The 23,408-nt window shown below is 36.7% G+C and overlaps 1 protein-coding gene across 4 annotated transcripts in view; it reads left to right on the forward strand.

Moving 5' to 3' along the window:
- Positions 1-6: 6 nt before the first annotated feature.
- SCAR (wiskott-Aldrich syndrome protein family member 3 SCAR) overlaps positions 7-23,408 on the forward strand; it is a 39,588-nt gene continuing 16,186 nt past the window's right edge. For 2 of the 4 annotated variants that reach the window (XR_001940176.1, XM_018509608.1), the window contains exons 1-8: positions 7-290; positions 19,812-20,152; positions 20,278-20,431; positions 20,518-20,632; positions 20,863-20,895; positions 21,925-22,223; positions 22,429-22,739; positions 22,927-23,346. Coding sequence is in view for 3 of the 4 variants with exons in the window: in XM_018509608.1 (XP_018365110.1) it covers positions 19,879-20,152; positions 20,278-20,431; positions 20,518-20,632; positions 20,863-20,895; positions 21,925-22,223; positions 22,429-22,739; positions 22,927-23,346 (1,606 nt within the window). In the remaining variant the exon portion in view is untranslated. Of the gene's footprint in view, positions 291-2,490; positions 2,520-19,811; positions 20,153-20,277; positions 20,432-20,517; positions 20,633-20,862; positions 20,896-21,924; positions 22,224-22,428; positions 22,740-22,926; positions 23,347-23,408 lie in introns of those variants that run through there. The other 2 variants (XM_018509615.1, XM_018509629.1) reach the window with 2 other exon arrangements.

A 23,408-nucleotide genomic window follows, 5' to 3' on the forward strand; every position in this document is an offset into this window, starting at 1 on the left:
CCGCTGCTGCTGCGTGCCAACTGTGTCTACGTGCAACGCCATTTTCTGTGCCCGCGGGTGAACTAGTCGACTCGCGTTAGTTCATTCGTTCGTTCGTTCGCGCGATCGGTCGATCGAACGTCGGCGACATCCCGGGCGACGTTTGCCCCACGTTGATCTTAGTTAGCCGCTTCTCAGCGAGGACTTTCGCCCGTTCTGCTCGTTTAACTTCTGCCCGTCTGTGTTAACTCGGCTTCCCCGCCCGGGATATGCACGGACACGCGGCGGACAGCCGTGCGACGGATACGATGGTGAGTGGCGAGCCGTGCGTGAGTGTTGTACGCGAGTGAGAGAGACGGAGGCAAAGCGAGGATTAATCGAGAGCGACGGTGACGGGAGAGCGGGATCCGGAGTTCCGTGTGTTCCCGTTGCGACGTCTTGTCAGTCGGTTTTTTTCCCGTGCGCCGTCGTCGCGCGGCCGCGATAACGGAATCCCGCGGGGGCCCCAGGATAAAACGAAGCCGCGGCGTCGAGGAAAGACAGCGGTATCGCCGCCGCCGTCGCCACCGCCGCCGCTCGATGGGCGGCGGTTTCCTGGGGGGTGGAGGGAGGGAGCGGCACATGGCTGTCGTCGCGTAGAGCACGGGGCGCCGGCTGTCCGTGCAGGGGGTGGCCCTCCCTCGAGAACTATTATTCTCTCGCTCTGTCTCTCTCTCTCCCTCTCTTTCACACGGAACAAGCGGTTCTACCAAAGCCTTGCGTCTTTTTCCCTCTCATCGTCCAAGCGACAAAAGGGAACCCTACTGTCTTTCCGTTGACGGCGTTGACAGCGAGATGCCGATTGTCGAACGTCACTGTTAAACTCGTAAGAGGGTAATTATTCACCCCTCGCGTCATTCGTGGGATGAGATAAGGATCCGGTGCCACCATGAGATTGATTGAGTAATGTGTTAGTTGATTTGTAGCTCCATTTTGGAGGTGGCCTTTTAACAAGTTTCTCCTTGCAAGTCATGGAGACTCTTGCTTGAAACCTTTCAATTTTTCATCCCTGTTTCAATATAAAAAATAACATCAAATTTATACTTTAATTAATTAATTTGTCATTGTTAGTTTTGTCTTTTTTTAATTAAGAATGTATATTGAGAGAACAAATTTATGACGATCTGATACTATCGTAAGATTAATTAAGTAATGTATCAGAGTTGATTTATAGCTCCATTTTGAAGACCTTTTAACAACCCCTGTTTCATGGAAATGTCTCGACTCTCCTTTGAACCTCTATTTCACACACTAGAAGAAAATTATCTTTGACTACAGCTGTGAAAATCTACACATAAATTCTGAAGGTTCTATTTGAAGTATGAAATGCAAGTGAATCTCTTATAGCGATTGATAGAGGAAGATTTAACGTGCAGATACAATAGAAGGAACAAGGAATAAAGACTAAGATTTCAACTTCACAGGAACTGTGTTCTGATGTGTAGGTTGAAACTACTTGTTCCTTATTCTTTATTACTTCTATTGTGTCTGTACACTTTCGAAGTTTTTTTACAATTTAAACCCTCATAGTATCAATCGTACAGACGTATAAAAATATATTTGTACAATCGTCCAAAAATTTTCACATTGGATCCAAATGACCTTTTATTATACAGTCAAGGGGTTAATTTTGTATTATGATTAATTTCGTCATTGCTAGTTTTGCCATTTTATTGTCGAAATTAATATTGTGAATGGAAAACGCAGTTATATGCAAGCGAAGTAGTCGTCATCGATATCTTTGATTTTGTAATCGACAATCCTGTCATTTCCGTCACTTCACGTCATTTGCCGGGAGCGACGTTTCGCGCGTAACACCCGGTAGGAAAAACGTGAATCATTGACTGCAAATGAATATAATCAAACGTAAGAATATTATTACATAATAGTAGTATGTACAGAAAAAAATTGTGCACTTGATTAAATGTTTATTTGACTAAATTAATTTAGTTTGTCTCTATTTCTTTTATTAGCGAATGATGTATGTATTTATTTCATCGAAAGAAATAAAGACGAACTATATTAATTTAGTGAACTAAACAATTTTTTTCTTAGTATATGTATATATATATATATATATATATATAATCTATCTTACACAATATTTAATTAATAAGATAACACTTATCATTGTGCGTACTATAGTAGATTCGATCTTCATAATATTGAATTAGGTTGATATTACATTCGTTGTACAACAAACTTTTCAAGTCTGTTGATTTATTATGCGAGCTATAAAATAGAAAGATCGAGAACTCATTTCTCCTGCAGCCAATTAACAATTCTTGAAAAATTTGTCGTACGACAAATGTCATATCAGTCCTCTCTCTCTCTCTCTCTCTCTCTCTCTCTCTCTCTCTCTCTCTCTCCCCTCTATTTTTTAGGAAAGACTTTGACCCTGCACGCGCACGTTTACCTGCATATTCGTATGTATTGCATGCACGGGAAACGTGGAAAATAGCGGGGAAAAACTTAAACGTGGGAAATTGCAGAGCCCGGAGGTATGTTTCGCGATGGAGCGAACCGGAGGAAGGGTCGGTGCTACGTGCTGAGAGTATCACACGATGTATATAAATTAACGATCGTTCAAAAATAATTTGCGTGTGAAATGAATGCAAAGCCGTCATTAACGATACAAGCACTGCAAAGTTTTGTTAAAATATCTGCAAGTTTAACTAGAAACAGATCTGAAAATAATTTTATTGGACCATCAAAACAATTACATCGCCTGCTCAAACTTTTTGCAATATTCTTCATTATGCTTGAGATTCTTACCTAATTATTTTAATGGTCTAATGAAATTATTTTCAGATTTGTATCTACCTAAATTTTTAGATATTTCGACAAAATCGTTCTTTCTGTGAGGTGTTTCGATTCTCGATCGCATCAATATCTCGGTGAACGAATTATTGCAAAGTATTCTTTAATTTCTCGTAATTTCAATTTAACTCTGTCATTATTAATATCATTATTAATCCTCCGTGGTCCAACATTTTTTTCACTACTTTCGTACTCCAATCGGGTCACTGGTGTCTGACTTTATTTTTTTTTTAAATCTGAAAAAAATTCTAGCACACTTTTAAACATTTAAAAATACTCTTTCAATATTCAAGAATATGACCCGAAACGTTTTTCACTTTTTTGTATATGTTTGAATTTAAGGCAGAATAATTTAAAATTGAAAATTCGATTGGATCTTCAAATTTCCAGTTGGATCATAAAGTGTTAATATCACTCTTGTCATTATTAATATCAAATATATAACAAAGAAGAAAGGCTCCAATAAAAATAATCCTTTACTCAAAATAAACCAATGCGAGCCAACACAAGTTAATCGTATGCAAAAAATACATTAATAAAACAAAAATATAAACGTTTTGACTTTTACTTTGGATCATCTTCAGTATAATACAAATTAATAAATATTTCGTTTACAATAAGACCAGATTGTTGAGATGAATATCAAATCAGAGAACATCATGTATTATTAATATCATTATTAATATCGCTCTAATTTTGTGAGTCGGCAACGAGGATGAATCATCGGATTTGATTGCATTAATTAACCTTTAAAGGGCGGAGATCTATTTTTAAAATCTGATAGATTCGAGCTTTCCATTAAGTAAGATTTATAATTCATTTGATTATATTTCTTGTAAAATATGACACTGTTTCAGAGCCACTATAGTGGCTTTTCCATCTTGTAAAGGTTAATATTATTTAATACCTTTCGTTTAAATTATTTTTAATTTGTTGGATAAGAACGTGGTAGTGTATACTAATCATATTGTAATTGATAATTATCGTACTTAGTATTTGGCTCTGAAGAATGAAAATTTATATTTATTGAAAGCTGAAATCGCCTGCAAATGTAAAGTGAGAACTTTACACTCAATACGCTTTTACACTCGATGTATCAGTGGCAGGATCTCAAAGAGTTATGGTCCGTCTGACCTTTCCTGCATTAATTTATTAACGAACCATTAGATCGCGGTCGCCGCGGGTGTGCACGCGTTTTACATACGCGTATGCGTGCACGCGGCGTTATCGATTGACGACTGTTAATATGCCAAGTCATCGTGTCTTTTTCTTACTGCCTAGACCTGAGTTCTCCGTCTAGAATCGATTCTCAGTTCGAACATATGGCGAACATTTTATCGGGCCTGAGGGCTACGACACACAAAAAAACTTAAGCAGTAAAGAAATCAACATGTTGGATTTGATATTGCTTACGTTATGGTCTTACGATTTCTGTTACGATTGAGTAATTCGATTACTGCTTACGATTTGCTGCTCAAGTTTTTATATGCCATTGCCCTAATTCGACAAATTTCGAAATTTCGTTATTATAACTTTGAAGTTTTGATGTTGCTAGAAAGAAGATCTCTCTCTCTCTCTCTCTTTCTCTTTCTCTCTCTTTCTAGTAACTTTGAACTTTCAAACACAATTTGTAAAGCTTTACTCCGTTTCCACTAACGTTGATTAACTTTAATCTTGGTTCAACTTACTCTTCATCTTTTTCTAATCTTTAGTACTAGAATAGATAAAGAGAGATAAAATTGAATCGAGATTATCTAAGTGGAAACGAGCATTAGAGATTGAAAGTCTTGGAAACCTTGAAATTTTAGAATTATCAAACATTCGATTACTCTTGATAAGATTTTTTTTTTTAGTTTGAAAATTTTTTAATTCGAAGCTACAGGAGCTTAGAATTGTTCAAGAGTTTCTATAGGAATTCTGAATTCCTAAAGTTGTGAAACTTTACTAGTTGGTCTCGAGATCTTTGTGACCCAATTGGATCCGCATTTACCCTCTCGGCTCTGTTGACATTCTCAATGTAGCCTGTGGGAGAATGCGACCAGTAAGCCCGACCCTCTTATTTCGTTCACGGTTATTCGGCTAATCTTGGATCATCTTCCGGTGGATCTCCCTTAGCTACTGTTACCAACCCAATTTTATCTGAACCCGATAGGCAAACCGAGTTACATAGTATCGAATTCTTGATAATGTAACAAAGTTATCTCGCGCTATCTTTTTTTACAGCGAATATCACTTTTTTTTCGGTGTAATAGTACTCTTTACGATTTTATAATTATTCTATTATTTTCCTAACACGTGCAACAGTCATTGTCAGAATATCGTTGCTTTATAGACATCTAAATGCAATACTGCCGTTCACTCTCCAGGTCTCCGCTGGCTGTTACCTTGAACGGGGTCGACCACGTGCCGTTGTCGTGTAACGTAAATACATACCGTGGTGTTTCGTCTCTCGCGAAATTTCTGCAAATGTAATTGTGTGATTATGCAATCGCATGTTAACGACAGACTCACGCGCGTATTTCTGTCACGTACGATGTTGCGTCTTGTATACTTTGTACCTTTCAGATTGCTCCATTTTGTGGCACGGGGTCTTCAGTTTTCTTTCGAGTGACAAGAAACTAAAATGAGAAAAAAGTTAGGAAATGTACAGCGTTGGGAAACGTACGCGTTTTTATCCAACAGATTGGAAATAATTTGAGGAATAGATATTAAATAATATTAATTAATGCAAACGAATTCGACATTTTTGCTGCCAAATGAAAAAAAATTTGAAGCAATATTATTAACAATTAAATTGAATTACGTAAGATTGAAGGATAAACTTTCACTTTAAGCATTGTATATACGAAACCATCGATACCGTGATGATATCAGGGTATTTTTAATGCATCCCTATTTGGTATACGAACCCAAGAAGCTCCCGCGGCGTGACGGAAAAAGACGCGCGATGCAAAATCGATAGTCCAGCCTTTATGGTGCTCACGGTTCGACGAGGGTCGTGGGAAATTGCTGTGGAATCGTAGAGGGTACGTAGGAGGGTATTGTCGACGCCGAGACTGGTGTCTTTGCTCCGTCGCTTTTAAAAGTTGCCAGAAATGTCCGATTACGTCTCTTACGCAACAGTCCTACACGCAATAATACCTGACCGCATTTCCGACCACGCATCAGGGAGGGAACCAACGAGAAACTGGGTTATTATATACATATTTCTAGTCGTGCCGATTCGAAACCGGCACGAATGACGTCGCATTATCGAGGTCAATATTCTTTCGGACTTAAATAGAGTCTCAGTGTACGTGAAAAACTTGTTCTCGTTTGGAAAAATCGCGTATCGCGTGTAAATAGAAGTCTTTTAATGTCTATTTCTACCAATGTGGATTCATTTTAATCTCGGTTCAATCTACTCTTTTTCTAATTCCTAGAAGACGAGAAAGAGCAAGTTAAATTGAGATTAAAGTTAATTTGCACTGGTAAAAATAGACATAATAGACGGAATTCAACAATAATACGCTGAAAACATTTACTGAATCTTAATACATATTTCTTTGAATATTACTAAACATAAGTAAGCACTTACTATTAAAATTGGTACTATAAGATACTAAATTGTAGGTAAAAAAACTTTGAACTTTTCTCTGTCAATAAAGTGAAGGTCAATTTGCATTCTGTACTTCAGACAGGACACTTTAGAACTTACAATTAGATGTGGTTTTCGTAGTCATATAGTTGAGAATCAATTATTATCTTAAGATTTTTAGACTTAAGTTTAAGTCGCTTAAATTTCTTTTTAATTTAATTCTTCTATTTATATAACAATCTGGACTCTTTAAATCTTTGGCTTGATGCTTCGCTATATAAGGACGACTGATATATTACATCGCGTGCGAGCGACGAAGATCGGCCCCTTCGGACTTCGTTCAGCGACTCAGTTTGACTCGGGGCTGTCGTCGACGAGGTCGGACTCGTTTATAGGAATTACTGCAGATAATATCGCCGTTGATCCGGCTTTAAACCGCGACTGGCGACGACTTAGTTTATTACAACGAGCCATTTATTCGCGCGCATCGTACTCCGCGAGCTCAGTGCTTTTGATTGACAAGCAATCTGCTTTCGTGTAATCTGTACTTCTCGAACGCATCTACAAGCTACAGCTGTGTATACAAGTGCGACGTGTATGCGGTTTGATCTTCTCTCACCATTAATCGTACTTATCGTATCAGAGTCTTTTAGCTTTTGAATTACTTATTGCTGTCGATGGAATAATAAAATAATTCTGCACCTTTTAAAGAGACCTCGACGAATTCAAAAACATATTTAGAGGAAATTTTATTTGTGAGTTTTAAGACTAATTTGAGTGTGCAATTTTTTTTAATTTACTTATCGAAGAATTAGATAGATGTAAGAAACCAATTTTTTATTTCCTTCAGGAAACCATTCGGTTACATGATTATGAATTTATCGCAAATTTTATATGGTTGCGGTTTAATCCGTGTTTGTGTGAAGACCTACGTAATTAAGCTTACTGAAAGAGAGAAAGAGCTTTATAAAAGAGAGAAGGAGAGAGAAAGAGAGAGGGAGAGAGGGGGGGGGGAGGGAGTCCGCGTGCTCGTGGAAACTAGGCTAGGAAATGCCGCATTCGTTGACACTGTTACAGTTATTGACATTGGTCAATAGGCGTATTTCAGTCCGCACTGAACATCCTGACTGGGAATGAAAAGAAAATCGTGTGTTAATTTTAACTATCTTTAGATAAGACGCTTCATTATTTTTCTCATTTAAATCCAAAGTATTCAAACAATATTTCTGATGCTTTTCGAAAAATATACAAAACTCTTTTTTTTCTTTTAGGTTTCATAAAAGCGCTTTAAAATAATCTTGTATAGAGTCATTTAGTACTAACGAGATAGGAGATATTTTTTGTGTCTCAGGTTATATCGCCGCCTTTATGCCTCAGATGTATTTTTTATACCTCTTCTTTGCCTTTTTTTTATTCTTCATCATACTATCGTTCAAGAAAGCGTATGTATTTGAGAGCGTGCGGTGTGTAGATGTACGTGAGTGTCCACAGTATATTGAACTCGAGTCCGTTCACTAAGCTCTGTGTGGACCAGTCACCTTTGTGGAAAAAATCCCTCTGAAAAATTGCAAAAGTTTTTCATTGAATTTATTTGTTTTTTTATTATTGAACACAACCAGGGTAACAATTGTGTAATTTTGTCCCTACGGTGGAAACGTGAAAAGTGAAAACTTTTTTTGTATGCATATGTGTACATACCATAAAAATTTTCACTTTTCATGTTTCTGCTCTAAAGAAAAGATTACATGATTGTTACCCAGGACTTTAATTTGCAAGTGTAACTCGCACTCTTTCTCGTAGTTAGGACAATTAAAACAGAGCTGTGTGCGTTTGTTTGGTTCACGATATCGCGTAAATGATAATAACGCGTGTCCACAGAACGGATGCTACTCATGACTAAAGAAAATGCGATTTATTGCAAACTCCGCCAATTTGTGATTCATAATATCAACAAGAAGGATATCTCGATCGCAAATATTAAGCTGTAAGATAAACAGATTATGGCATCTTATCGCTTGACAAATTGACACAATAGCAATTAGTAACATCTCAACTTTCTTTCAAGATGTTTGCAAATTAATAAAAACTTTAGCGGTAATAAATATTAATAATTATTGATAAATAATTGCTTTAAAAGATAAATTAAAAAGAGTCAAGGATTAAATGAAATTATGGTAGAATCAGATGATAGCCAATTTAATAAGGAAGATGACAAAATGTTTCTTTATTTCATGTAATTCTTCTTTATGATTCTTGATTGTAAATATTCCGATTCTTCTAACATTTATGGTATCTGTAGGTATTGTTGAATCGTTAAAAGCTCAATTGACGCGGGAGCTTAACTATCACTTAAAAATCAGGAAAGAGAGTTTGATGGTGACAGAGATTCAATCAAGTTTCGATCCTGTCGCTCTCGTTGTGTGGGCGTTCACTGACGCTTCGTCATTCTATATAGTCTTTATCGTTATCAGTGCACGTCCCACACTGAAAAAATACTAAATTTTAATAAATGTTTGAATAGTTCTAAGTAAATATTTACTAAATGTAAACATATATTTATTTGATATTAAAAACTATTAATTTGATTTAACTTATCATTTTTTATTCAGTAAATATTTATTTATTGTAAGTAAATATTTACTTTAAAGAAATATTATTAAGATTTAATAAATTTTTTTCAGTGCATGAAGAAAGAACGACGTTGATTTTAACGACTCTCGCTGATTTATCGACGTCGCGGTCAATCGTTAACAATCAATTATGCTAATTACTTATGTGTGACTCAAGAGACGCGGTAGTCAAGTATATTTTTCTTGAAGTATATCTTAATGAGCTGCTGCAGTATATTTTTTACAATAATATAACAGTGATGCACGTAAATGCACTTGATGCATAATAAATATTTATCTTTGAACAGAGACATCGATATTCTCGTTTCTCTTCTTAGGAAAATCGCTTCTTCCGAGTATCGAACTCTCGCGATTGGAAACGGGTGCGTAGACCTAAGCCCGTACTTGAGAATCTGGAAAACAAGCGATTGTACGAGTGCTACACTGTATAGTTAGGTTAATTTCGTACCAGCACTGTGGTGCACTGACCTTTGGCACGTACGGTTTGAGTCTGCAAGTTCTTTGGTGGAGGCCTCCAAAGTTTTCGACGCAAATATTTCATATATAAATATTCGAGTTCGGGGAAGAAAGGGAGATAACCGTTTCGACGGCATCGTTTACAAAGTCATTGTCTCCGCTCTCGTCCAATTTACCGTTCTAATCTACAAAAGCCGCCTCTCTATTCGAGAAAGAGGATTAAATCTGTCCGCGAAGATGCGCATCTGCCGTGCCGCGAAATGGACTTGTGTATACGGTTGCACTCACGTATACACGCACACACAAATATAATATACGCGACTAGTAAGACCGGGATGCATCCGAGGTCGACGTCTCCGCAGTCACCATGACGAATGTTACTCGATACTTTGTGCCACTGTCCACTCGTGGTCGAGCTTTTTGTTCTCCGAGATCCTCTCTCTGATCCTCCCTTCCTTGAGATCTCTTTGCCTCTTCTGGCAATCAGTCTCGTTCGAAGGGCACTTTTGTATGTCTGTAGACTGCGATTCTCCCGTCAAGTACAATCCACCCACCACTTTTTTTTTATAAAAAATCAAAGAGTTATAAAATAACAAAATTTCAAAGTTTTAAAATAATTAGAATTTTATTTAACTCAGTCCAATCTAGTATTAAAGCAATAAAGGAGCAAACGGTCTATGAAATTTATCGACGATAATCAAGATCTGCACTGAGAAAAATCTGGTCTGGTTGGATTAATTGGAATTCTAGTTGAAAATAAATCCACTAGAATTTTAATTGAAATAACCGGAATTCTGATTGATATATAATCAGAATCTTCTGGTTCGTCCATTTTCAATCAGACATTTTTCTCAGTGTGTAAGCAAGTGGGTTCTTTAAGATTAGAAATCTCATAAATAATATATTAAAAGTCTTTACTTTATTATCATTAAAAATAGGTAATTAATGTGCAAACTGTATACATTGTTAATATCTGTGAGATCAGATGTTGGAAACTCCTGTTAATAAACGTTAGAAGAGCTACAAATAAAAACTAAAAAAGAACAACAATTTAACGGGCATGTTATACTTCGGGAAACTTTTATGATTAACTACTAATGTGGAGATTTGCGGATGTAGTATAAGCAACTGCTATTAACTCGGTGAACGAGTTTCTCACTAACGTGCTTCTTACTTTTGAAAATTTTTTCTTAAATGCCAGAACAAGGTTAACTAACCGGTTCTCGACATTCGATTCCCTCGATCGAACACGCCGATTTCCAACGCGCGACGTGGTTTACGATATTGCATGTGACAGAAATACATATTGCGTGAAAGAGCAACCGGAAATGCATACTTATCAAATGTGAGGGGGATACTTTAATGCTTATTTGCCTCGCAGATCTTTGAATTCGTACATTCTTAAATTTATAACTGACTTTATAATTTTTTGTACCTATCCACAATTTAATAGACGTTAGATTTCATGAGCTTCCTGTTTTATAAATTTTTTATATCTATAAACTTTACATTGTTAATTTCTTAGATTTCTAGTTTTTTTAATGGATTCTTGGTATCGCAAGTTGATTGTGTTTCTTATCTATTCTGGGCACATAAATTTTATATCTTTCAATTCCGAAATCACAAAGTGTATCACGAAACGTACGAATGTGGAGTATGATCACCCACTTTAATATCCGGGGGTTGTAGTTCCACTATCGAAGAACAGATGCGTTGCACCCCCGACACTCGTTCTCCATTGATTTAGTTCAGGGCAAGGGTCGACAAAAATATCTTCAGGGTTCTTTATCCAATGAACGATAGGGCACAGTTACTTCAACGCGACAAAGCTCATAGTCTTTGGCACTTGATTCCATGAAAAATCCTTAAAAAATTTGAAAAATTTTTTTAAATCCAAGGAGGAAGAAAACATAATTAAACTGCAACGATTCGCATCATGATTTTCGTTTGTTAGCGTTTCGGAACACCCTGTATAAATCATCTGCTTTCACTCGACGGTATGTCGAGCGCGATATCGAGAGCGTGAAATTCGAGGCGCGTTAAATCGAGATTCGGCGCGAACCGATCGTTAATTGTCGACGTCGAGCAAATCGATCCTCTGCATTCGCTGTCTTGCTCGCGTACGAGACATATTGATCAAGTTGCTAAATCGACAAGGAGTATATAAAAGCGAGCCTATCATGAACCGCTTCGAACGGAATCGGGCTTGATTTTATCAGGCAAAACTAGATCGCTTATTGGTCGTTGCACAACTGCAATATCGCATAGATTTAAAGTGAGAGAGAGAGAGAGAGAGAGAAGTGAAAAATTATGTTAAACATTTTAAAAAACTATAAATAATTTATTGTGAAAAATATTATCTCAGCCGGGATTCAAACCCGGATGTCCCGAATTTTTTGTGGGCGTTCTTCAAATTTGACATCAAGGCTTCGGCAATATTTGTCGCAATAACCAATAATTAGTGCGAGAAACGTCATTTTTTAGAGAGACATATGTAAACAATTATAATAATAATTAGACCGACAAGAATAAATCAATTAATTAAGAGAGAAATAATTCATATATTATTTTTCTCTTAATTAATTGGTTTATTCTCATCGGTCTAATTTCGAATTATTATTATAAATTGGAAATAATTTTGTTGATTTACATAATGAAATAAATATATCATATATGTTCTTGTTTTCATAAAATATTTGTTTTACCGTTATTGAATTAATGAAAAATTGACCAAGATTATTTTTAATTAGATTGCTATTGGCTCGTACTATTAATATTATTATACATAATTTTTTTCTTGTATACAGTTCAATTTTTGAAATCTTGAAAGTCAAGATGAATATTTTTGAATTTATATAAATATATAATGAGAATTTCCAGGGAGTCTTATACTTACATGGCAGTAAATCATTTATAAGATTTTAGGGACTGAACATGAATCTTTAGAGAATCTTTTTAAGATGTCTCATTAAAGAACCTAAAAATTTTTATTGCAAGACTGACAAATCCTAAAATAAAGAAACTTTTGAAAGCCAAGATGACATCGAAAACCAAGGAATCTCTGAGTCTCCTCATGGGAATTAAATAACAGTTTGGCAGATTTCACCGTAGCTATGTGAGGGAAACGAGCGAAACCGGGTGGAAGCTACGACCTACAACTATGGCATGTCGACACTTTTTTTCTGTCAAACGACGTAAATGTCACTAATGAGGAATGAGAGCCTTTCCAAGGTGCCCACGTGCCTTCTCAAGCTTGTTCATGGTGCGTTAACTCGAGCTCTGCTTCAGGCCTGGTTAGATTTAGTTCGAGCGGAAGAGAAGTGGTTCCAAACATATCCCGCGATAAAAGTCGTATTGGTCCACTTTAACATAATTTAAAAAAAAAAGAACTAAAAGTATGAAGTGTAGCGAGTATTTATAGCCGATAGATACTATATCTGTTCAAACGTTACATTGTGACAAACGAGCGTCGCACAGTGAGAGTAGAAATATTTTTATCGTAATGTCGCAAATGTAAAGTGAATTTTGGCGGTCACTGCACCTCCATCAGTTCCGTGGCGTACATAAAATACAAGATAGTGATGGTGTCTACACACAGCAAGCAGGATATAAATATCTCTCGGCCAGGCAATCTCCGAGAGCAGCGCCGTAGCTTTTCAGCACGTTGCTCCCGTAACGCATAAACGTCGATATAATTTATTCAACCTGTCGTTTTAGTGATCTCAACGACTCACATCCTTCCCTTATCAGTGACCCGAATACGAACCCTCTCTCTTTCCTCTGCCGTCTCTTTTTGCCAAGTTCTCACGCTTTAATTAGTCGCGCGTAGCTAATAATCCGCCTACATTCGATGGAAATTATTTTATAAATAACAAAACGGATGTATGGTTTTTAAATTATCAGGGCTGTTAAAATAAATTTCTAAAGAGATGATTACGAAATTAGAGGAAACACAATATTTGTAGTGTCGCGAATGAGATATACCTACTTAAACTAAATCTGTAAATAACTTTTTGTTTTGTCTATGTTAACAAAGCAACGCCGATCGATCGACGAACGATTTGCATTTTATTTAGAAAATTACAACCTTTTAATATAATCTTGAGAGACAAGGAATGGCATTTCGCGAATGGAAGATGGAATTAGATGCACGTGTCTTGCGATTGCAAAATCGCTGCACGTCGTGGCATTAACATAAACTCTTTGTTGTCGGCGACGATGCCTAAGTCGGATTACGCCATTCGATCGTTCGATATCGTTTCGACTCTAATGCGTCGGTATGCGCTTCTCCTTGGTAAATATACTGAACGACTGAAATGACGCGGAGATTTCTCGCAGACCGTTCCACACTGCGCGAGATTTTATGGAGTGACGGTGTAAATAATAGTGCGAGACGAAAATAGAAATTAGGAAAAATAAAAGCAGCAATCATCTTTTTTTTTTTTATATTATAGTTAGTAATTTTATACATTTATTTTATAAATTGATATTATTTTTAACGTTAAATATTATTCGTCGTTTCTAAGAAAATTTCCTGAAAAAAGGTGAGGATAACTTTGTACTATAACAAAGAAAATAATAATTTCACTCTAATATAAAGGCTATAGGAGCCAACGCTGGATATATTAAGCGATACTTTTACAAAGATCAAATATATTATTTAATCCACATATCACCCTTGAACGTTTCAACTCAAATTCGAGTCATCTTCAGCAATTCCATCCATCCATCAAACGCACTGCGAAGAGATATTGCATCGCAAAATAATATCTCCAAACTTATTGCATGCAATGCCATGGCTAATCATGAAGTTTGAAAAAATTTGTATTTGTCGACGATTCTGGACACTGAATTCTTTGTAATATTGTGAAAAATGTACTCTGTTTGGAATGTGTATGGTGGACATGCGAGTTTGAGTTGCTCATCACCACTCAGCTGTGAAACTGATTGAATATGGGTCTCACTTCATGATTAGCCATGGCATTGCATGCAATGAGTTTGGAGATATTATTTTGCGATGCAATATCTCTTCGCAGTGCGTTTGATGGATGGATGGAATTGCTGAAGATGACTCGAATTTGAGTTGAAACGTTCAAGGGTGATATGTGGATTAAATAATATATTTGATCTTTGTAAAAATTATCGCTTAATATATCCAGCGTTGACTCCTATAGCCTTTATATTAGAGTGAAATTATTATTTTCTTTGTTAATTAAAGGAGAGAGTTCATAACCACTTATTGTGGCTCGATTTGTGTCTTTGTTAATTATATTTGTGTTATAAATTAAAGGGCAACTTTTCCTTCGCGCACGAGGCAAGCGGGAAGGGAGCGAGTGATAATATCTCAGAGAGATATCTGTTAAAGTTACAGAATATTGCATCGATTCATGCGCAGGGGGTAGTGACCTTGTACTTCTTGCGTACACGAACTTGTTTTATGCGTGACCATATGGTCGACATGTGCATTCTCTTCTCTAACAACCGCACGTGTGCACCAGGATGCAGCCGCGAACGAGTGTGAATAATCGGTGGAATCAGCGCCGCGTCTTGGTCATTGTCACTTGTCGCGTTTACCATTGTCGAGCGAATTTAAAACAGATTGAGCAATTCGGTTCATTTTATTACAAGCCATTGAAAAACTCCTTCGACAATTTATTGGCATTACAGATAGATCTGTGTTGCGAGGATTTACAAGGCCGTGACGACTCTAAAAGTTACACGTGATTCATGCGCGATTCTTCTAAGAGATGTAAAGAAATTTCTTTTTTACATGAGTTTTCCATGGAAATATATGGATTACTTTTACTATTTAAATCAATTTTTATTTTTTATATGTGTATTCATTGATGAAATAAATTTTAAAACACAATTCAGGAACAGGATCTTGAATGAAATTCACGATGAAAATCTCGCCGAACCATTATATTCTTTTGGCTGAGCTAGTATACACTTGTATACATGTTGTGTTACATCATGATTATGTAAAATTATCGCTCTGTGTACAATTATAGATTATGTAGATTACGTATATATTTAAGAGTATTTGTTACAACTGACGATTATTATGGCAAATCATTTATAAGTTTAAAGAATCTCATTTATATAAATTGATGCAATACGTTGTACATAATTGAAATGAAACGGATATGTTTGAAGTTTGAAAGCAGGATAGAAAGTTCTAGTGCAATACAGCGCAGCGACAAAGAAAACAGCGTATTATTTATTTCGAAATCCCGAGCAATCCTGAGCGAGAGTCGACGTGGAATTTGTTTGTTCGACACTTCGAGCGACGGTATCGCGATATAGTTAGCGACGCTCATGCAGATGCAATCGCGCGATTGAATGCAACTCTGAAATAGGTGCAACGCGGACGACCGACAGACACGTTGCGAGGAGCGAGTAAGTCTTTCCGGTTTCTACTCGCCGAGTGGTGGTAGTAGTAGTAGTAGTAGCAGCAGCAGCAGCAGCGAGTACTCGATAAGTCCTACCGTGGCGTAGTAGTGACCTTTCAGCCTCAGGATACTGCTTATACTTTATCCATGGCAAGCCCGCTGCACGCGGCAGCGTGTCTGCGGTTTCATTCACAACGAGACGCACGCGAGAATCTCCTCGGCCGCGCTCGGTTCCTGTTAGCGCACGAATGCTTAAGTTTAACAGACTGATACCTATCTGAATGCCATAAGCACTGGTTTGCATTAGCAAGCAAGCAGGAAGCATTTAAATGCACGCCGATACGGTGAACCGATACGGAGATAAAATATATTATAATAGCTTTCCACAGATATATATATTCGGTATCGATATATATGTCAGCGATATCATCGAAATAAATTCCAACTTTGACGTTAGTTTAATCGAAACGAATTTATAATACATATGTTAATATTTTAACATATAATTGCAACTTTCTAATTGCACATCGGGAAGCCGTTTGAATCAGCGATAAATTTGATAATTACAATTACGCGACTGCAACTCGTTGGTTACGGAGATTGCGTTTCGTATTTTTACATTAAGTATCTACATGTGTAATCCGGAAATAGTTATATATTTTTCGCGAGATATTACTTCAATATTCCATATAGTATTTTGTAACGCTGACAAATTATTCGTTACGCAATTTTATCACATGGTCTGGTTTTTTTTTCGATTCAACGGTCGCGAAATGAATCGTGTATTATTAATCCCGCTCTGTCTGGTTTATGTTCCACGGCTAAATGACTGTTTGACTGCGTGGGAGCCTAATGAAATACAGATACATCGACATGACAAGGGGTAAAGACTATGGTGACTCACGGTCGTGCCTACATGGTCGATTGACCTGCACCATGAGGATCGACCGTGGCATTATATTGTTTTTGATATCACCTATTGCGAGATTTATAAATAACGTAACAGTTTTAAATGGCTTATAGTCTTTTATTGAATTATTATTCTCGGATATTATTTCCGAATGAATTATTATTATCATCGTCAGAGTTTCAAGATGACAACTTTACAAGCAATTATATTTGAATAGAAGCTGTAAGGAGGTTGTAAGGGCACAAAACACATATATTAATATTTTCGCTTTAAACAATCTACATACATTTGAAAGTTGTGTTCATAACATTCTGGTTTTATTGAGCAACACATTTTTATAGGTTATTTATTTTATTTGTTATTAGTTTTATTGTTATAAACAAAAATTGTTAAAATAATAAGAAAAATCTAAATGTTTTTATATAAATATGTTGAGTACTAAACATGACTTATGCAAAGTTTCATTGAGATTCACCATTAGTTTATAACAAATAACAAATTTTATTTATTTACTGAACAATTAATGTCTGCATCTCAAGATAACTTTACAAAAATATTGTTGAATTCCTAGAGTATTTATATAAAAAAATTGAAATTTTTATCATTATTTTATAATATATTTTCATATATTTATATTAGAGTACAAATTAAAAAAATATTACTACTTATTTAAATAACTTTTGATCCAGATGGTCAATTGTTTCTATTTTTTTTTGTATTATTATTAAATGAAATTTAGAATAGTCTGTAATTTTTTCAAATAGTTCTTAACATATTGCATTTGCCTTACAACCTCCTTAACATAATTACATCCGTAATTTTTTAAATATTGAGATTCAACACATTGTAATTTTTTTCATGATTGATAAATAAATTTGATATAGGGACTAATGAGGTGTGAAAAATAGGTGAGTCGTACTTTCGGACTACTTTTAAAAGGATATTATTAGCTGTATCGGAGCCTTTTTCTATTTCTCCTCCTCGCAGGTGCAACATCCGGCATAACTCTATTCGCTCGTTTTATAGCAGCTAATTGCTAATAGGAGGTACAATAGCGATACGCATGTTGCCGCGACTTTGTCGTCACCATTAAAGTCGTGTTTGGTCATGGTCATATTCTTGACCCTGATAGATAGTTCAAACGATGTTTGTTGACGGCCATTATATCGACATTATGTCGGAGTTGCCTGCTGCATTACTTCGTCATTCTGAAAGTAGAGCTCATTAAAAAATAAACCTCACTTTGATTTCACGAAATCAGGAAGGATACATCAATAAGCAATTATAAAATGTAATTATTACGTATATAAATAAGATTCTTTAAACTTAAAATTTCTAATATTCTAAAAACTTAAAATAATTTGATGTAATTATTATTATAGTTGTAACACAAGTAAACCTTATTCTTACTAGAAAAATCAAAAATATAATTGGAAATGCAGCTCTTAAACTTAATTTTTTTAAGTATAATCGCGATGTAATTTAATTTAATGACGAATTAATGATCGATTACATCACGTATCGGCATAAAAATTGCGTTTATGTTACTCGCAGATTCGCGGCTGGAAAAAGTACGATGACCAATACAGTCACCTTGCTAATAGCAGTCAGCGTGCGATAAGATATTATCGTTATCACTTGTGACCGCGATTACGTAATGTGTCATTGTATACGTGTGCGAAATCCGTCGCACAACGTGCACTTATGAGAATCGTGGAAAACTATGATGAACCAGCAGATAAGAGAAAAAAATAAATGATAAGAATTGATAAGAATTTTTCAGAACTTCATGTATTTCATGTATTTATGACTATATCTAAGATTTAGGTAATTCTCGCAATTTATCTCACTCAATCTCTCCTGCTATTTGCATACTGCGGATGTAACAAGGGTTGGGTCAAAGGGATGTCCCTAGATAGATCAAACATTCATCTTGTTAGGGGCTCTGCCCTCGGAATTTTAAGCCACGAGTGCTTCACGTTATTAAACTTTTCTCTATAATTATTCGTGAATATCACACCTTGAATAATTCAAATTTATTTGGTTCTCAAACGCATTTGAAACGATATTATTACGATTGTAATAAAATCTCGTTGGATTATTCGAAATTAATCGATATTGTTGATAAAAATATCACTGCTATATTTTTGAAAATATGTAGTCTGACAATGAAGTTCCCGGACTGCAGCAATACAAAAGTACAGACATATCAGATAATAAAATGTTATATTTTATCTTTTAAAGTAATCTTCTTTGATACAAAGCCTCGAAACTTTTTTTGAAGTCATTTTCCTTTATTCCATGTAGTTGGAATGTTGTTCAGAATATTTGTCATATTCCTTTAAATGTCCTCGACGTCGGAAATATTTATCTTTTATCATATTTTTTCGCACTCTTTGGGAACAGCATGCAATCCAAAAGGATCGAATCCGATGAATAAAGTGAGTGGCTAATCTCAATAACAACCCCTTTCTAGCTGTTTTACGATATTATTCCCTTGTGTGCAAGGACATTGTTATGCGACTTTCTTGGCATGGTTTGGCTCTCTCGGATTTTCCAAAGCGCAAAAACATTATGAAAGGTAAACCTTTTCAGAGAGAAGAATATGACAAGTGCTCCAAAAACAGCATTTCAACTATGGACTTCAAAAAATGTTTCGAGGTTTTGTATCAAAGATACATAAAGCTACATAAATAAAAAAATAAGGATGTCACAAAGGACTTACTTTGAAAGATAAAATATTACATTTTATATGAGGTGTTTGTTTTTTCTATTGCTGTAGTTCAAAAACTTTGTACTTAGATAATATATTCATTACTATTACATTTTTTATGCTACTTTATTGATATAAAAAATTTTTTGAAATATTTCTTGTATCATATTATAAAGTTACAGCTACCTAAGCGTAACATGTAATTATTATCGAATTATATTTAGACTCTGGTAATTTGTCGAAAAAATTTCGGCTCTGATAATGGATTTCTGATGATAATCGTGAACGATTTTAGGTCTCGAGAGAGCGGTGAGTGAATTACCGCGAAGAGGAATCAGGAGGTACAAGCCGGCAAGTCGAAAATGCCGCTCCCGAAGCGATTGGTGGAACCTGTGCACGTAGCACGCGGTACCATCCCTGAGGACTTCCCGCTGCCATCGGAACTCGAGGCAGCTACCAATGGCACTTTGGCCAACACTATCAGACAACTATCTAGCCTATCGAGGCACGCCGAGGATCTCTTCGGGGAGCTGGCGAGAGAAGCGCACGGATTGAGTGATCGAGCGAATTCCCTGCAGGCTAGGATAGATCGTCTGGCCGTCAAAGTCACCCAATTGGATAGTAACGTAGAGGAAGGTACGTACTTGTTTCAATTCGCGCAGCTAACTGTTATACGAAATAATTAAAATAAAAGAGAAAGATAATAAAGTTATGAAGATAAAGATTTAAATGATGTTGAGGTCTTCTTATTTTCTGTGCAGTCTCATTGCAAGATATACACATGAGGAAAGCCTTCAAAAGTTCCGTGGTGTTCGATCAGCAAGTCGTCTCTAGGGATACTATGCCGACGGCAATGCTGGAAACGTATCACCAATGTGACACGCCACCGCCCCTAGATAAGCTTAATGTTTACAGGTAATTTGCGGCGACAGTTAATTTTCATCAATTTAAATAGTTTAATGTGGTAATAACTGAGACATTAATTATTACCTTCACTTCAGGGAGGATGGCAAGGACGGTTTGAAGTTCTACACCGATCCAAATTACTTCTTTGACCTGTGGAGTCAGGAAATGCTCAAAGACACGGAAAAGAAACTACATGATCGAGGAAAGAAGGTAGGAATTCTTGCAGGATAATGCATTCAAAAACGCATCTCGATAACTATTGTATTATTTAACATCCATACTATATAATTTTCTGAATCTTTTTATGAATCAATCAAGTTTAATTGATCTTTGAAGTTATCGAGGTGCGCGAATTTATAGACCAAACTAGATTCTTATGATTACTTAACCTGTCTAATACTGCGATTCTAACTATTGAATTACTGTCCCCTTCGTTGTAGAGCGAGTCTGAATATGCCGAACCGTTCAGAGAGGCAAGTCGATGGTTTGGATCTTTGTAGTTTCTTTTTAATCTCTCTTATATCCCTCTTACGAAACATCCAATAGTATTTCAGTGAATCGATCGAACGCCACTTCACTCTCATCACATAATCACCCTCTTTGTGGTTTTTCTTTCATTAACCGACCTTTTTGCGCGCTGACATAGAGACTGATGCTAGATGCTCGCTTTCTCGAAGTTTTGTAGTTATGCTAATAGCCACGTTTTCTCAGTGGCGACATATCACTTTGCGTAGATCGAATGCGAATAGACTTCCTTGTCGAAACCTAAGTTTGTCGACTTTCTTGATGACGAGATCGAGAAGAAAGGAAGCAAAGATTCCATCTACGCAGGGCCTGATCTTGACTCGAAGCCCTTCCTATCCTTTCCGAAAACTGAGTTGTGTTTTTTGATACTCGAAACAAATCTCTCACACCTACCGTCATTTTGTGGATCACTTATGTAATGTCGTTCTTTGCAATTTTCATGCAAGTTTTGAATGTACTTTTTAGAAATGCGTTATACTCATCATCCACCGATTCATCTTCGATCGACACCGATACCCTCACGATCTTGATCGTCTCATCGTTCATTTCAGGATTATCTCATCTCCACTTTACCATGTGTCACATAGAAAATAAAAGTGTTGCCGTAAACAAAAAAATATTTATCTTTTTTTCTCATGACGATGAATTTTTGTTGCACAATTAACAAGTAATAATTTTATGAGGCTCCACTTTTATTTTTTTTTTACACATATACATTTATGTACTACTTAACTATTGATCCAGTAAATTCTGATTTGGTTTGGAAACGATGATATCGCTTTTAAATAATTTCAAGATAACTTCTTTTTTTATCCAATTGCAACTCTAAAATTTACTAAAAAATGTCTCCAGTCACTGGATCAATCGTCGGGATGTTCTTGAATTAAACCGATTGTGCTTGACTTACATGCGATGCACCTTGTTCGTTGTCTCTTTCGCGTCATGCATATTAAACCACCTTTTTCTTCGCGAAACAGCCGCACAGGCCTCGGAATGAGGGTGGCGGCGGAGGTGGTGGCAGGCATAAGAAGCGTGTGAGGCAACCACATAATACGAGGGAACGACAACGGCAACTGGCCGTTGGCCATGGCGAATATATCATGCCAACGCAGGCGGTGCAATACAGGGCGCCACACAATGTGCAACCTGATGACGCGTTACTGGGAATGGTAATGACGGATCCCAGGCCACCTAGGCCCAACAGCATCGAATTGCGACGAAGCTACCCCCCAGAAGAGCAGCATCTCTACAGCCCGCCGTCTTCCGATCACTACAGGTAAAAATATCGACATGGCAATAATAATAATAATAATATAATTGATAATTCTAAATAATAGATAGTCAAAAATATATATTAATAATCAGAATACTTTTCATTCTGTGCTTTTATTTGATTTTTCTAGTACTGTGGACTTCTTTTACTCTGTAGAATTTACAGGTTTATATTTTTACACATAATTAATAATTTTCTCTCGTTACAGGGGAACGAACTATATGACTCAGGGCTACGATGAGAATCCATACGGTTCGCATTATGCCTCTGGTCAGGCACCGATCGGTAGCGATGCGTATCAGAGTCCTGGTGGTCAGAGTACTCCGAGTCGGGGCGGCAGGGCACGGCCATCGCAGCCGCCACCGGCGCCGCCGAGCAACGCTTCCAGCAATTCCACGCCTACAGTGGCATCCGCCAACAACACTCCAACTAGGGGAAGATCCATGAGCACCGGCAGGGATACCCTGCCACCGCCACCTCCGCCACCAGGAGAAACCATGTCTCCTCCTTCCATGAACGGTATATTTGTTACGCTAACCATTATTTTTAATTTACAGCATAATTACAGCATAATTATATTTGAGACACTATCTCTTCTTAACATATAAAATAATTATTAATATATATATTACAATTATTTTTAATTATTTTTAAAAGATAAGGAGTGTAATAACTTATTTTGTACAACTTATTGTCAATATTTCAGGTTCCATACCGCCGCACTTGCTGAACAGGAGCGGAAGTCGGTCGGATAGTCCGCTACCAAGTCAACGTTCGACACCGACGCCACCGAACCATTCAGGCCAATTGGGTACGGATGAGACAGATCCAGCACCCCAGGATCTTCCACCACCTCCGCCCACCCCAGATCCCACTCCGCCAAGACCCATCTCACCTCCATACAACATCCCGCCACCTCCACCACCGCCACCTCCTCCACCGGTCGCTAATGGACCTACGGCACCATTGCCGCTGACAAATGGCGATATCGCGAAGATGATTGCGACTAATCCGCCGAAACTAAAGCCTTTGAAGAGCATTGTAGACGGCCAGTTAAGGAAACCGGTCAACCCAAATATCCCATTGGTCGACCCGCGAAATGATTTGCTCAAGGCGATTCGTGATGGTAAATTATACCTATATTTTATGATTTTTAAGTAACTCAAAAAAGAATAAAGTCCTTATGCC

Source organism: Trachymyrmex cornetzi, unplaced genomic scaffold (assembly GCF_001594075.2).
Source record: "Trachymyrmex cornetzi isolate Tcor2-1 unplaced genomic scaffold, Tcor1.1 scaffold11, whole genome shotgun sequence".
Lineage (NCBI taxonomy): Eukaryota > Metazoa > Arthropoda > Insecta > Hymenoptera > Formicidae > Trachymyrmex > Trachymyrmex cornetzi.